Genomic DNA, 15,036 nt, shown 5'->3' on the forward strand with positions numbered 1-15,036 from the left:
AATTTTCAATATTTACAACTCTTATTTTCAACATTCAAATATTCAACATTCAAATATTCAATACACACATTTTAAATATATTTTTCAACGAATAATAATTTTTTGAAACCACAACCAGAATAATTACTTTACTGTTGATAAAGTTGTCAAAACGGAGCCTTAAGCTCCAACCTCTTTAGTCTACGGCTCTACCTAGGTTTTTAAATCAATGGGACTTCTTTTATGGGATATTGCGAACTATAACAATTATAATAATAACAAATTTGATACCTTTGTTTTGACCAAATTATTTTGGTCACTTTTAAGGTTTGAACCCAATTTCCAATTTTTCGTTCATAGGCTGTCTTTATTTGTTCCCATTTGTCGAAAATAAATTTCCATATGGAAAAACACAAACAAGACTTATGTATAACAATCTCTAAATATAATCATTTCCCTAAATAACTTCTTGTTTCTTCTCAAAAGTCTTCAGTATATTATATACAATATAATATTATAGTACACCAAAAATACTCCACACATTATTGCAAATTCAATTACTGGTAGAGTAGAAAGTAGAAACCTACAAAATTGATTAAAATGCTTCTTTTCAAAAGGAAAAATAAATATTTAAATTTGTTTCCTATATATATATTTTTTTAAAAATATTAATCTTTTCTTGAACAAACCTATTTTCGACTTAAAAGCAAATATTAAGAACATATTTTTATGTTAAATGGGGTGAATTTTACTTATTACAACGGATCCCGTTTGAACGTGGGAGTCCCCACCACATATTTTTGAATGCCCCAATATTGCAATAGTATTTTTGTCTTACCATGAGAAATCTAAGACATGCGTATCTTCCACTTTTTGCTCTCCGGTTTTGGTTCCCTTTTTCCATCCTTTTTTTGTTCTTTTTTCAAACTTAAATAATCCTTTTCTATGGTAACTGTCCCTACATGATTATTGATTCCCATCAAAACTCTAGAATCTAGAGCGATATGCAATACTCTGCTCTACTTTTGGTTTGTTGCCTTGAGATTTTTACGGAATCCATCTTTATCTTTTAAAATTTTATTATTGTCTTAAAATGGCCAAAGTATTTGACAAGTGCCACCATTGTGCTAACATCCTTCTGTTGATATGTTCGAGTTCCCCACATATACCAAAAACGAATTTCAGCTTTCAAATTTTTTTACCCAAAAATTTTCACTATAATTTCTGTAATATTCGAATTTTGTCAGAATATTTTGTTTTTTAAAAAATTGATTTATTGTTCGAATCACACCCATGGCCGGGTCTAATAATCCCTACAAAACTCCCCCTAGATCAAATCCGGTGCTCCTAGCTATTTTGGGCTATTTGGGAAGTAGAAATATACAAGCAGGATATGAAATGATAACTCCATAATTTCCTATTTCATTAACACAACAGTAAAAATTTCCGGGAGTCAATATGTCGAACAAATAACCAATACAACGGCTACTCTCGACACGAAAAATACAAAACAAAGAATCAGAAATCTCTAATTTACATAAGAAAACATCATACTCAACCAAGGAAAAAATAGGGAACAAAATCGTGCTTCCAGTCTCACTATATACTCAAGAAATCGAGTTGAGTAGTATTCTATGAGTATCCAAGAAAGTATGGGAAACTAATGGATGGTATATTTAGGGGGTTGCGAGTTCAATCAGATTGCAGAAAGACTTGCCCATTTTCCGAGTTCGTAAGGGTCAGCATAATAATACAACTTAATTTTGTTTGTCAGTGACAAACCTATAGGCCACGGATGAGCTCCGAATTCTGAATCATCTTGTTCTGATGGGTCATCTGAGAATCCAGCTATGTCTCCAAGAAGTCGAAATTTAATGCGACGGGTGCTTATTTGCTGAGGGAAATCAAAGTACATGGGCGTACCGGCCTTCACTTCTGGTAGACGATACTCTGCAATGGAGACCATATTGTGGTGTTCCTGTGAATTTAGATATAAAATACAAAACAAATCGTCAAGATTTAAATACGAATCGAGTACGTTACCAGTTTATATTTTCTACTTATTGATGCTATCCCAATCAACACTTATTTCCGTTCATTAATTCAAATTCACAAGTCATCAAGACCTCGTGACAAAATGCAAGCAAGATCCTTGCGAATTCTAACGAGGTCTATATTGTTTGTCATCATCCATTATCCTCATGAATTCTAACGAGGTCCATAAAGAGTAGTTGTTTTGATAAAGAAGGTCTATATTGTCAGTCATCATTGATCTAATCTGTTGCAAGATCTCAGCAGATTAAGAGTTTACCCTGCAAATAATACCATTTTAGAAAGCACGTGTAAAAAGTGATGGGAAAAGGAGTTCTATGAGACTGAAGGAAAGATGATTTCAGCTGTCATCATTTGTTTTGGTCAACGGTACACCTAGTAGGCTGAGCTTGAAGCCCTTGCAAGGGAATTCGATTTTGTAGACAAGAAGACGTCACTCTCTATGGATTAATTGGATGCTAGTTCAAGATTTTTGTTTTTTTCAGGACCATCAATAGAGAAGGCTAACCATCATTGGGCCATCAGCTAGCAAATAGGGTATGGCATTTTAAATGTTCGGATTGAGCCAATAATAGGTAAAAATTTAAGTAGCTTACTTGAGAAGTAAAACAACAGTAAGTCATCAATTATTTCTGGCATTGCCAAAGTACGTCATGCTCTTAGGCCATGATTATGTAATAAGGTAGGAATCAAAATCAAAATCAAAATCACCATAATTTGAGTGGCCATAATTTTTTATTCTTTAATGAAAACTTTTGGAACGAGTACCAAAATATGTCACATTAATTACTAATTTATATTACGTCAGCATTGAGGATGTCTTCTATGTCATTGGATCAAGATGCTAAATCAAAACAAGGGATTTGCAATACCTGAAGGGCGGACACTTGAATATAAAGGACAGCAGGAGATATGAGCCTTTCATCTAAGAGACACGTGGTAGAATCCTCTGCATTCACATCTATGGAAGGTGAGTGGAAAATTCGGTGCTTTATTGCACTGAAGCCGTCCAGGCGAAATCCAGCCAGCATTGGTGAAGCAGGAGATAGAAATTGTTCCAGAACAAGATCATTGTCAATTAACCTTTCAACCTCAATTGGAACCTGAAGAGTGAGAAAAAATTAGATCATAAAACAAAAACAGTTTTGAACAATAAATTGTTTGTGAGCTCTTAAGTTTTACCTTGAATCTGTTCAATTGAGGAACTCTCTCCAGCCAGTTTCTGACATTTACTTGGTCAGAATCGAGTGGGGATGCCACATTTTCTTTTCTCACTGTTCTCCCAACAATTAAAACTCTTTTAGCATGAATGCACGGATCAGTTTCCACTCGTCCTCCTAAAGAAGCACGTCTACCAAGTTGTGAAAAGGGATTTTCATCGAAAGACAAAAGATTAAAGTTTCTATCCAAGTTCACAGAATTTGAACCAAGTCTCTGAAGACGCAGAGTTATCCAAATAATACGGCATCGAACAGGATTCTTGAAGGAAAATTTTATGTGTCTGGGCACTTTATCATCTTTAGTTAATTTCTCAGGCCCACAAAGTTCAGTTGAAGATGTTATCAGGGATTGCAAATCCCATTTCCCAGTGCAAGTTCTTTCTTCAAGGTCTACTTTATGGCCAGCCCAGATTTGCACCTGCAGATACACCAGACAGAAGCAATTTAAATGATAACTTTACTGGAAAATAAACTGACCTTGAAATCAGGAATTAGTTTTCAGAACTTGTCTTTTGACCTGTAAGATCCGATAATAATCCTGTAGAGTTAATGGCAATATGTGCAACATGCATGCACAGATGTGCATGAAGGGCGCGGCAGGGTTGAAGAGTTGCCTTAATAGACAAGTCTACATTTTATTTCAGATAGCGAAGTAGCAGGCACTGAAAATTTGTCACTGTATTTCTCCAACATCAACTATCAACAAGACTCGACATCACATGGTATTTCATCTCAACAACTTTCAATAATAATTTTCCATTGAAAAACCAGCCTTCAGCATAATTGTCCTAAAAAATGAAATACTTTTTGTTCCAGGGGATATCCAAGACATATTTGGTTTTATAAGTGTTCTTTATATTTTTCTTCCCAATTTACCAGAAGAAATCAATTAATTTATTTTTTGATTCGTTCATTTTAAAGGGTTGAGGATAAAATATATAATCAAACTGTGTAATTTCACAATAGAATTGCTATGCTCCAGTAATATTCTCTTCATGACCGTATTTTTCACAAGGATGGATACAAGAAAAAACTAGAGAATTTATACCACCACACACGTCATTCAAAAACATACATGCACATATGTGTGCACACATATCCTCACGGCACACAAGAACTAACTGATTTTTCCATAATAGACTGTCATGGTAAAGTTTTTGCATAATTTAAGTACAGTTTGAGTAGCTTAAATGCTTAACCTCTGTAATCAAGTAAACAGAAAGAATACTTACAGTAGGAGCATCGCTCATTGAGTAGCCACACGGACTAACTAGAAGGACAACACCTGATACGTCAGAATGACTGCTGAGCACAATAACAAACTCCACATATGAGACGCTAGGGGGAGCCTTCCAATATGACTCATGTGATCCAGAATATAAAGGACTAAGCAATGATAGCAAGGGTGCTGAATCAACCGCCGTTTCAACCTGTACAACATAAAGCATATCTAAGTATTTAGGCAATAATTGATTCTGATTACAAGTACTTACATAAAGAAAATAAACATGCACACATGCAACTTACTTGGAAAAAATTATGTTTGTTCATAAGGTATTAGGCAGAAGAACATCTGATTGTCTTTCCTAAATGGATAGTTGTCATATTGTGTAAAGGCGGCCTTTTCATGTTTACACAGCAACTCAAACATGCTGTATTCACATTCCTCCAAGTATGTTTCAAATTCCAAATTTAATTGTATAACTAGAAATATGATTAATACTGAAAGATAAGAAAACTATAAAAACACATATGGAGTTAAACATTAGAAAAGGAAACACTGCCTTTAAGGAGCATGTGGCGACAGGTTGTATAGATCTTGAAAACAATATAGTTATTGCTCAATTTAGATTATTTACTCGACACAATTGAAGTAAGTTAAGACTTGAATATATGCAATCTTCTCAATTAATTATGAAAAGTAAAATAAAAACGTCAAAACGGATCTTATGTTGTTTATATACACATCAGAAAACTACTTTAGTTCAAAAAAATCTCGACTTAGGTGAGCCTTTTTAGAATGATTTATAAGATACACATCATCAGACGTCAAGACATCCAGTTTTCAGCAAAATACCTGTTGTAGAAAGCTGGCAAATGGAAACTCCGCAAGTGATTCCTCACCATTTGTTAACTTCTTTAAGAGCTCAACATTTCCTTGAGCATTTAGAAATCGATCTCTTTCATGAACAAAATTTATCAAGGGTAATCCAGTCACAAGGTTCAGGGCTTTCCTTGCAGCATCATCTGCCCTAGTTCTTCTTCTTAGGCTTATCAAGAATCTGATGTAATCTAATATCAAGGCATCAAGGACAATTTCATTGCAACACAGTTTACAGATAATCCCATCAAGATTTGTCAACCGGTTGGACGATGCATCAGTTGAATATCCATGGACTGATTCTCCCTGATTAGTAACACCGTTATAATTTGAAGAGTCCTTTGAGTTATATATTGCAAGAAGAAGTGCTCCTTTTCCAGCAGAACAAATTTTGCAGACCTTCCTTCCACATTCAGAACACACAAAAAGGGGTTCTGAAGATGTGAAAGATGATGACTTAGTGGATGCACCAGCCACAAACCCATACTCAGCACGAACCTGACAAACACCGCCGGAACATTTATCCCCAATTGCATTAATATTCCAGAAATCAACAGTACATTCATCAACTATCTCAAGCCCGATTGAAGCAACAATTTTATCTTCAACAGAAGCCTCTCCAAGCAATGCAAGTGTTCTGGCCACCCTATATAATCTGCTCATGTATGAATCTTCAAGCAGCATATTTGGATTTATACTAGCAGGATCAATGCCTATGGATAAGAGGGCCCTGTCCCTTTCAGCTGCAGAAAGATTCATCCGTAGGCGTTCTATTTCAAGTTTAATAGCTTCTGTGAAATCTAATCTTCTATCCTGCTAATTTTATTGATGAAATAAATTATGTTAAACAATGGATTTAATCCATAAACCTGTCAATTTATACTTAGCAAGTGAACAATGCATGTATAGAAAATCACATTATCTTCTAATCCGTAAGATCTTGCAAATTAGCTACACAATGAAGTTCGATAAAAGAAGCAAAAATTCAAATTAGTCCCATCTCTCTCAACTACATAGTTGACTCTGCTGTGAATTTATCCTTCCATAATCACATGATATATTATCAATATGACTGAATCTAACATGCGTCTTATGTGGAAGTAATGCAAGCTTCTAAAGGAATTGTTAAAGAATAATAACACCAACTTTCCAACTCCACAAAAAAACAAAAGAAAAGTTCTCTTTTAATCTTCTACTCTGGAAAAAGCAAAATTATGACAACTCTAATATACGATCATGTACTATCAAATTGACTGATTCATACAACCATTTAACGTGGTAGCAAAGTTCTAAAAGAATTTTTAAGGATCGTTTACTATCAAATTGACTGAATCATACAACCATTTAATGTGGCAGAAAAGTTTACAGAATTTGTAAAGAAAAGTAATACAATTTCCAACTTCACGAAAACACAAAAATAGTTCTCTTTTAATCTTCCACTTTGGAAAAAGCAAAATTATGATGACTACAATTCATGATTGCATGTCATCAGTTTGGCTGAATCATGCATCCATTTGTTATGGAAACAATAGAAGCTTCCAAAGAATTTGCAAAAGAAAAATAACACAACTTTCCAATTCCACAAAAACTCAAAAGAGAAGAAGTTTTCTTTTAAACTTCCACTCTGGAAAAGCAAAATTACACTGACTATCATGCACGTCATGCATTATCAATTTGATTGAACTGTATATCCGTTTGATGTAACAGCAATACAAGCTTCCGTGATAAGGAACATGGCGATTTTTCTTGGATCGGCTCTTTCAGATTACTCTTCAGATTTGTTGCATCTTCTTAGTTCGTTTCTTCTTCTGATTCTGGATCTCCTTTAAGATCTTCTGCTACATCCCACTGGTCCACTATGGCTGCTTGTGAGTTTACTTCTCGCGATTCTGCGCAGAGTACGCTGTGGTATAGCGTTTTTGGTCTAGGGCTCTTATTGCTGATTTTATTGTGTTCTATCTTGTTGCTGGCTGGTTTTATTGGGATATTGTGCTATTTGTGAGCTTGTATTTGTTGCTTTAGATCTCTTCAAGGAGCTGCTACTGGTACACATTGTGTTCTTATTTACTACAGTTCATCTGTTGCTCGGCAAGTGTTTGTGGTATCGTTGCAATGGGCAAGCAGTGTGCAGGGGAAGTAGATGGCTCTAGTTCTGTGGAATTAATAAGGATCTTTTTTTCTTTTAATAAAAATTGTGATTTTTGATTTCTTTAAGTTATATTTTTGGTTAGATAAGATTTTATTTCCTTGTTTGTAGGACCGGAATTATGGAGAGTCTCCAACCTGTGGTGTCCTCATCCTCTATTTAACTTCTTGTACGCTTTGACAGGAATAAAATGAATTTTTCATCGCATTCTATATGGTACTAGAGCCGATGGTAAAATATGGCATGTCAACCGATAAAATAGCAGCCACTCCGAGGTCACTTCCTCTGCAGAGGATGTCATTAACACCCGTGGAAATTTAGAGAATTTTGTGATACCCATCACAGGTCACAAACTCAACGGTCAAAATTATCTACAATTGGTTCAATCTATCATGCTATTTGGGATACCCACTCTTCCTTCTGAGATATATGGGTGCATTATATATGCTCAAGTACTTCCTTGGCATGGAAATTGCTCGAACAAGTAAAGGCATATCAGTTTCTCAAAGAAAGTATATTTTAGATCTTCTCAAACAAACAAGTATGCTTGGTCGTAAACCCGCAGACACACCAATGGATCCAACTTGCAAAATTGGGATGAAAATGGATTGTGGTCCTACTGACAATGGGAGCTACAAACGCCTCGAGGGCATTGGATTTTCAACAAGTGTAGCAAGTCAATTTATGAATGATCCTACAAAAAAACATCTTGATGCAACTTATCGTATCCTTAGATACCTAAAGATGACTCCAGGGAAAATGATTGTACTTCAAGAAGGGAAACAACAAAACTCTTGAGATATTTTCAGATGCTGATTGGGCAGGTTCTCTAACCGATCGAAGATCAACATCTGGGAATTGTACCTATGTTTGGGGTAATCTAGTTACTTGAAGGAGTAAAAAAAAACAACTAGTTGTGGCAACAAGTAGTGCCGAAGCCAAGTTTAAAGCTTTGACTAATGGAATTTGTGAAGGGATATGGTTGAAAAGACTTTTAAATGAGTTGAAGATTCCTTATGAAGGCTCCATAAGATTGCTATGTGATAATCAATCAGCTATCGGTAAGTGCAAAAAATCTGATGCATCAAATACAGAACATGACAAGTGAAGATTGATCGACATTTTATCAAATAGATAATTGAGGAAGGAATCATTAAGTTGGTTTATACACCAACTGGATTGCAAACATCAGACATTCTCACGAAGGATCTTCAATGAAGCACATTTGAGACCCTTACTTCCAAGCTAGGAATGATCAACATATATCTCCCATCTTGAGGTCGAGTGTGAAATTAATAAGGATTTTTTTTTTCCTGTTAATAAAGATTGTGATTTCTGATTTCCTTAAGTTTAGCTTATATTTTAGGTTAGATAGGATTTTATTTCCTTGTTTGTAGGACTGGAATTATGGAGAGTCACCAGCCTATGGTGTCCTCATCCTCTATTTAATTTCCTGTACGCTTTGACAGAAATAAGATGAATTTTACATCTCATTCTATAAGTTCCGAAGAGAATGGGTATGTTAATTCACATCCTAATCGTGAACCATCACCCCGTGTGGCTGAATCTGATATTATGAGAGGGGAGAAGAGTGCTACCAAGACAGGGGATGCTAATGGGCAGAATGGTAATGCACGTGTAACACACCCAAAGATTAGCAAGCACACTCGTGTGCCCTAGTGCCCTATGTTAATATTTTCAAGAATAACAGAATGGCTAATGAGAACCATAAACTTGAATTCACCGCTCCTGGTACTGATAAGCTTAAGTTCAGCTATGACGATATTGACTCAGTTGAGACAACCTATGGGGTACGTTTGTTGGGCTATGTGGTGAGTGGGAGACCTCCAACAGCTGCTCTTCTTGATCTTGTCAGGCAATGGGGGAAAGATGTTCACTTCCAAACACGAGAGTGGGTGGATTGTGTTGTACTTTTCCATATAATGAAGTGGAGGAGCATTTACTAAGCGGTGGATCATACATGGTGTTTGGGTTTCACTTGTTTCTTAAAGAAATGCCGCGATGTTTCAGATTTAGGGAAGAAGATATGAACACTTTACCATCATGAGTGCAAGCTTGTGGCCTTCCTCCGGATTGTTGGAACCATTACATCCTAAATAAAGTGACTTATATGGAAAACCGGTAGAAATGGATATGCTGACTAAGGGACATAAGAGGGTGAAATATGCTCGGGTACTGGTTGAGATTGACGCTTCACTGCCTTGAATTTCCGATTTGAACATTGAATTGCCTACTGGTCATAGTTATTAAAAGTGTGCGCCTGGCTGCGCCTAGGCGACAGGCCCAGCCAGGCGCACCCATTGCGCCTGGGTTATTATCCAGGCGAAGCACTTGAAACAAGCGCGCTTAAACGTGCGCCTTGACAGACTCCGAGAGGCGCAAAATCGTGCGCTTTAAAGAAGTTGACTGATATTTTGTAGGTGAATAAAAATTAACTCGAACTCAACCAATTTTGAAGCTCAATTAGCAAAGCCCGCGGCTATTTAATGATTAAAGAAATCCAATTGTCGCTCATTTATGCAAAATTTTTTTAAAACTGAAATTTCATAAGTCATTTATTCAAACTTTTACTATAATCTTCCTTCTTTTACGAATGATGATGATAGTTTAATCCTTTATACAAACTTTTAATCTAATTTCGTCTACACTCATGACTCATCATTGTTTTGGATGATGACGACGACGACGACCTAGTTGCAGACGTTGAACAAGAATTTGATGATTTAGATATTTGAATTTTTTTAATATACTATGAATTGATGATTTACTAATGAACTTTAAATGAATAATTTTTTTACTGGTCATGATTTACTTTACATTATCTATTAGTGAACTTTTTATTTATAATGTATGATATCTTTGTGAAAAATATTTAATTTATATAATATTATAGTATAAATCACTTTATATTGAATTTTAAAATTTATCTTAAATGCGCTTTCCTTCAATAAAGCGTGCTCTTTGTGTTACGCCTTGCGTCTCAGGCTCCAAGGTACCCTGGTGCTTTAGTGCGCCTTGCGCCCTAAATAACTATGCTACTGGTGATGTGGATATCAGGTTTGTGTTCGAACAAGGCATGAAATTATGTACTCTTTGCAAACAAGCTGGTCATATTGCAGAAGCTTATGTTCATGATAAGAAGAATGATGATAATGGTGATCCTGAACGTGGAGTTTACAATCACCAACAATATCGTTCTAAAAGTGTGGTGTGGTGCCAAAATAGATCAAGAAGCCATTCGAGATTACATTCTGCCAACCGACATGCTCCTGCTCGATCAGAATCAGTAGCCAAGTCTGATGGTGACAAAGGGGAAGTACCTACTGCCGATATGACAAGGATGGGATGGACCAAGATGATTGTGTACCAAACAAGAAGGTTTTATGTGATGTGAATATAACACAAGTTACGGTGGATAAAGGTAAAAAAACCGGCTGTTGAGGATGCTTCATTACGGAAAAACAATGGCACTAGAGACATGATTGATGATGATGGCTTTACTGAGGTTTACCACAGAAAGAAGAATATGAAAAAGAAGGAGAATAATTCTGAGCAGCATGCTAATATTACAAAGTTCTTTGAGGGGGTGGAGGACTTTAGCTCTTGTGATACGGAGTACGTCCCGGTTCCGAATAATACAAATGATGGCAGATTCTTTAGTGATGATAAGAAGGGCCCCGGGTTCTAGATGAAGGTGGCTCGTTGGAACATTAGAGGTTTTCACAAACCTCTAAAACAAAAGAGTGCCATAACAAAGTTCTTTGAGGGGGTGGTGGACTTTAGCTCTTGTGATACGGAGTACGTCCCGGTTCCGAATAATACACAGGATGGCAGATTCTTTAGTAATGATAAGAAGGGCCTCGGGTTCTAGATGAAGGTGGCTCCTTGGAACATTAGAGGTTTTCACAAACCTCTAAAACAAAAGAGTGCCCGTGATCTAATGGGTACTCACAAAATTGATATTTTTGGTTTCTTGGAGAATAAATTGGATGATAAGGAGCCTTGGGAATTTGATGAGGATTCGCTTCATAGGTATGAAAGTTTTGCATAACCTTTCTTACGGTGGTAAAGGGCGTATTATTGTTCTTTGGAATCCATCTACTGTTGATCTTAGTTTATTTGATATGGGATGTCAATATATGCATGCTATAGTTTGTTGCTTGAAGAGTAAGAAGACTTTTTATGCATCTTTTGTTTATGGTTTGAATAAAATCATGGAAAGAAGACCTCTTTGCGAAAATTTGAAATTGTTTGGTAACTCAATTAATCTGCCTTGGATTTTCATGGGGGACTTTCACAAAGTGCTGTCCCCGGAGGAAAAAAGAGATGGTCTAGCAGTTAGGAATTTACGATATACACAACTTTGCTGATTGTGTAGCTCATCTTGATTTATTGGATCTTAAACAAACTGGTTGCTATTACACTTGGATGAGTCCAAAAGTTTGCTCTAAGCTACACCGTGTAATGGTTAATAAGTGTTGGATGACTTCAAATTTTGATGGGATTGCTGATTTTATTGCTCTGGGATGTACCTCTGATAATTCTCTTAGCATCGTGTCATTCTTTGCCCATTGACACGAATGTGATAAAGAAAAATCCGTTCAAGTTCTTTAATATGTTGGCTCTTAGTGACAAGTTTTTTAGTTTTGTTGAAGAGAGGTGGAAGCTCTTCGGTAGGGGACGATCCAATATGTCCTTAACCAAAAACTTAAAGGACTCAAATCCCCGCTAAAACTCCTGAACATCAAACAATTTGGCCATATTTCTGTTCGGGCTGAGAATGCTAAAAAGAATCTAGATCGATGCAATACAAGGTGGGACTTTGGAAAATGAGTACAGAGAAGTGAGAAAGGAAGTTGAATTATTGTTGGAGGCAGGACGTTTGTTTTTATCAGAAAAAGCGAAATGTGCTCACATGAAACAAGGGGATAGATGTACCATATTCTTTCATGACTTGATCAAATGCGATAACAAGCGTAAAGCCATTGTGTCCCTCCTTGCTTCTGATGGGAATACTACTACGAATGCTGATGTTATTGTTACAGAATTTGTGCGATTCTATAAACATTTGTTCGGTACTAAAGAGCATAGGGTGACTCTGATCCGAGATGCTCTCCATCATGTCCCTCGTGTTTCGAATGAGTATATGGAGGGGTTGACTGCACATGTCACGGTTGATGAAGTTAGGGATGCCTTATTCGATATCGACAATGATAAAGGCACCTAGCTCGAATGGTTTTGGTTCTCATTTATTTAAATCATCTTGGAACATTGTTGGTTTGGATGTTTATGTTGCATTTGCCGAAATTTTTCATATTGGGAGGTTACTGAAGCAATGGAATCATGTTGATATTGCTCTTGGTCCGAAATCACCACATGCAAACACGGTTAGTGACTTCCGTCCCATATGATGTTGTACGGTTTTTTACAAAATTATTTCGAAGGTTTTGGTGGACAGGTTGAAAAAAGTGAATGGGGATGTGGTGGATGTAGTGCAAACGGCCTTTACACATGGAAGGTCCATTGTGGATAACATCCACCTTGCACAAGAGCTTTTGAGGAAGTACGTTCGCATGGGAATTTCTGCAAGATGTATTTTGAAAGTGGATTCCCAAAAAACATATGATATCGTGGACTACATTTCTTGAAAGAAGTGTTGATCCGATTTAACTTTCCATCTCGATTTGTGGGATGGATTATGGAGTGTGTCACAACAACCTCGTATTATGCATCTTTGAATGGGCAGATTCATGGGTTCTTTCTTGGTCAACGGGGCCTCAGACAAGGTGACCCGTCATCCCTTTTCTGTTTACATTATGTATTGACGTGTTATCGAGGTCATTGAATCACGTCTTCATCCCCATCTTTTGGGTTCCACCCGAGATGTGGTAAGCTGGGTATTACACACCTTTCATATGCGGATGATTTACTTCTATTCTCGAAAGAGTATATTAGCAATGTTTCTATGATGATGGATTGCTAACGATACGGTGGGGTTGAGAGTGAGTCATATGAAGTTGAACATATTTTACGGCTGGCATGGATGATGGTGTAAGGGAGTCCATTTTATATATGACACTCACTATCATAATGCTGGTCACCTTCCGTTTCGATACCTCGGTATTCCTCTTGCATCTAGGAAGTTGCACATCTCAGATTATAGCCTACTTGTGGATGTGATTGGGGCTAAAATTAGCTCCTGGCCGAGACACTCACTATCATATGCCGGGAAGATAGAATGATTCGATATATGAAGTTGAACATATTTTATGGCTGGCATGGATGATGGTGTAAGGGAGTCCATTTTGTATATGACACTCACTATCATAATGTTGGTCGCCTTCCGTTTCGATACCTCGATATTTTTCTTGCATCTAGGAAGTCGCACAACTCAGATTATAGCCTACTTGTGGATGCGATTAGGGCTAAAATTAGCTCCTGACCGAGACATTCACTATCATATGCCGGGAAGATCGAATGATTCGATCGATACTTAAAGGAGTGGAATGCTTCTGGTTATCTATTCTACCACTCCATTCTAATAACGTGGATGACATTTACAGGATTTGTAGGAAGTTTGTGTGGCCCTCGAAGCACACTCATATCTCGTGGAACATGTTTTATAGACCAAATAAAGATGAGGGCATGGGCTTAAAAATTTATTTGCTTGGAACAATTCTTTGATTGCAAAAACATTATGGAAGATTCACATGAAGAAGGATAACATGTGGGTGAAATGGGTGAATGAGATCCATGTACGGTTTGGTAGCGTTTGGGAATGGAATTGGAACAAAGATGAGTCTCCTTTGATTAAACAAATTCTGGGAATCCGAGATGTTCTTCTACTTAGACAACCCTTGACTGCGAGTGCAGGGATGCTGAATTGGTTATGATGTCAATGTGGTCTTGCCCGAGCTTATGATTTCTTTGCTCAAAAAGAAGCGCAATGGCCATGGAAACCTATTATTTGGAAACATTGTATACTCCCCAAGTATCATTTTGTCATGTGGTTGTTTGCACACGGTAAATTCTTAACTAAATATAGACAATGCTATATTGAGAACAAGATGTGTGAACTTTGTAATAACAATGAGGAATCAGACGGTCATCTCTTCTTTGCTTGTGATTTATCGAAGAGAATCTAGAATGACATCAAAGAACGGTTAGGCATGCGCAAAATCATGGGATATGCAACATCGGTTCTAAAACCTTGTCAAGGTGTCTATAGAGATAATTCTGCATTGTCCAAGATGAGATGCTTGGAATGCACTGAGCTATTTTTGAAGAAGAAATGTCGTGTCCTGAGGATATCATTAGGAAAATCAAGACTTACTCTTTGATGTTCTTCAAGCCATCTGGATATAGGCTCCTGATTGCATTATTATTTTTTCTTATGTTGTCTGTGAATATGATCATCTTCGCTTGTTTCTAGAACCGGGGTATGGCCCGTGTAGTTGGTGATAGTATTGTTGGTTCTATTGGTTCGATACATGCTATCTCCAGGGGAAGTCCAGTGT

General features: G+C 36.8%; 1 protein-coding gene across 3 annotated transcripts in view; it reads right to left on the bottom strand.

The window, feature by feature from the left end:
* Positions 1-1,373: 1,373 nt before the first annotated feature.
* The window catches only part of LOC142547507 (putative phosphoinositide phosphatase SAC9), a 61,592-nt gene continuing 47,929 nt past the window's right edge, over positions 1,374-15,036 (bottom strand). For 2 of the 3 annotated variants that reach the window (XM_075655840.1, XM_075655842.1), the window contains exons 9-13: positions 5,329-6,168; positions 4,484-4,681; positions 3,214-3,669; positions 2,904-3,134; positions 1,374-1,957 (exon numbers count right to left, since the gene is read on the bottom strand). In XM_075655840.1, the coding sequence (XP_075511955.1) occupies positions 1,676-1,957; positions 2,904-3,134; positions 3,214-3,669; positions 4,484-4,681; positions 5,329-6,168 (2,007 nt within the window). In that variant the 3' untranslated portion in view covers positions 1,374-1,675. The remainder of the gene's footprint in view (positions 1,958-2,903; positions 3,135-3,213; positions 3,670-4,483; positions 4,682-5,328; positions 6,169-15,036) is intronic. The other variant, XM_075655841.1, reaches the window with a different exon arrangement.

This window comes from Primulina tabacum, chromosome 5, assembly GCF_025594145.1.
Source record: "Primulina tabacum isolate GXHZ01 chromosome 5, ASM2559414v2, whole genome shotgun sequence".
Taxonomy (NCBI): domain Eukaryota; kingdom Viridiplantae; phylum Streptophyta; class Magnoliopsida; order Lamiales; family Gesneriaceae; genus Primulina; species Primulina tabacum.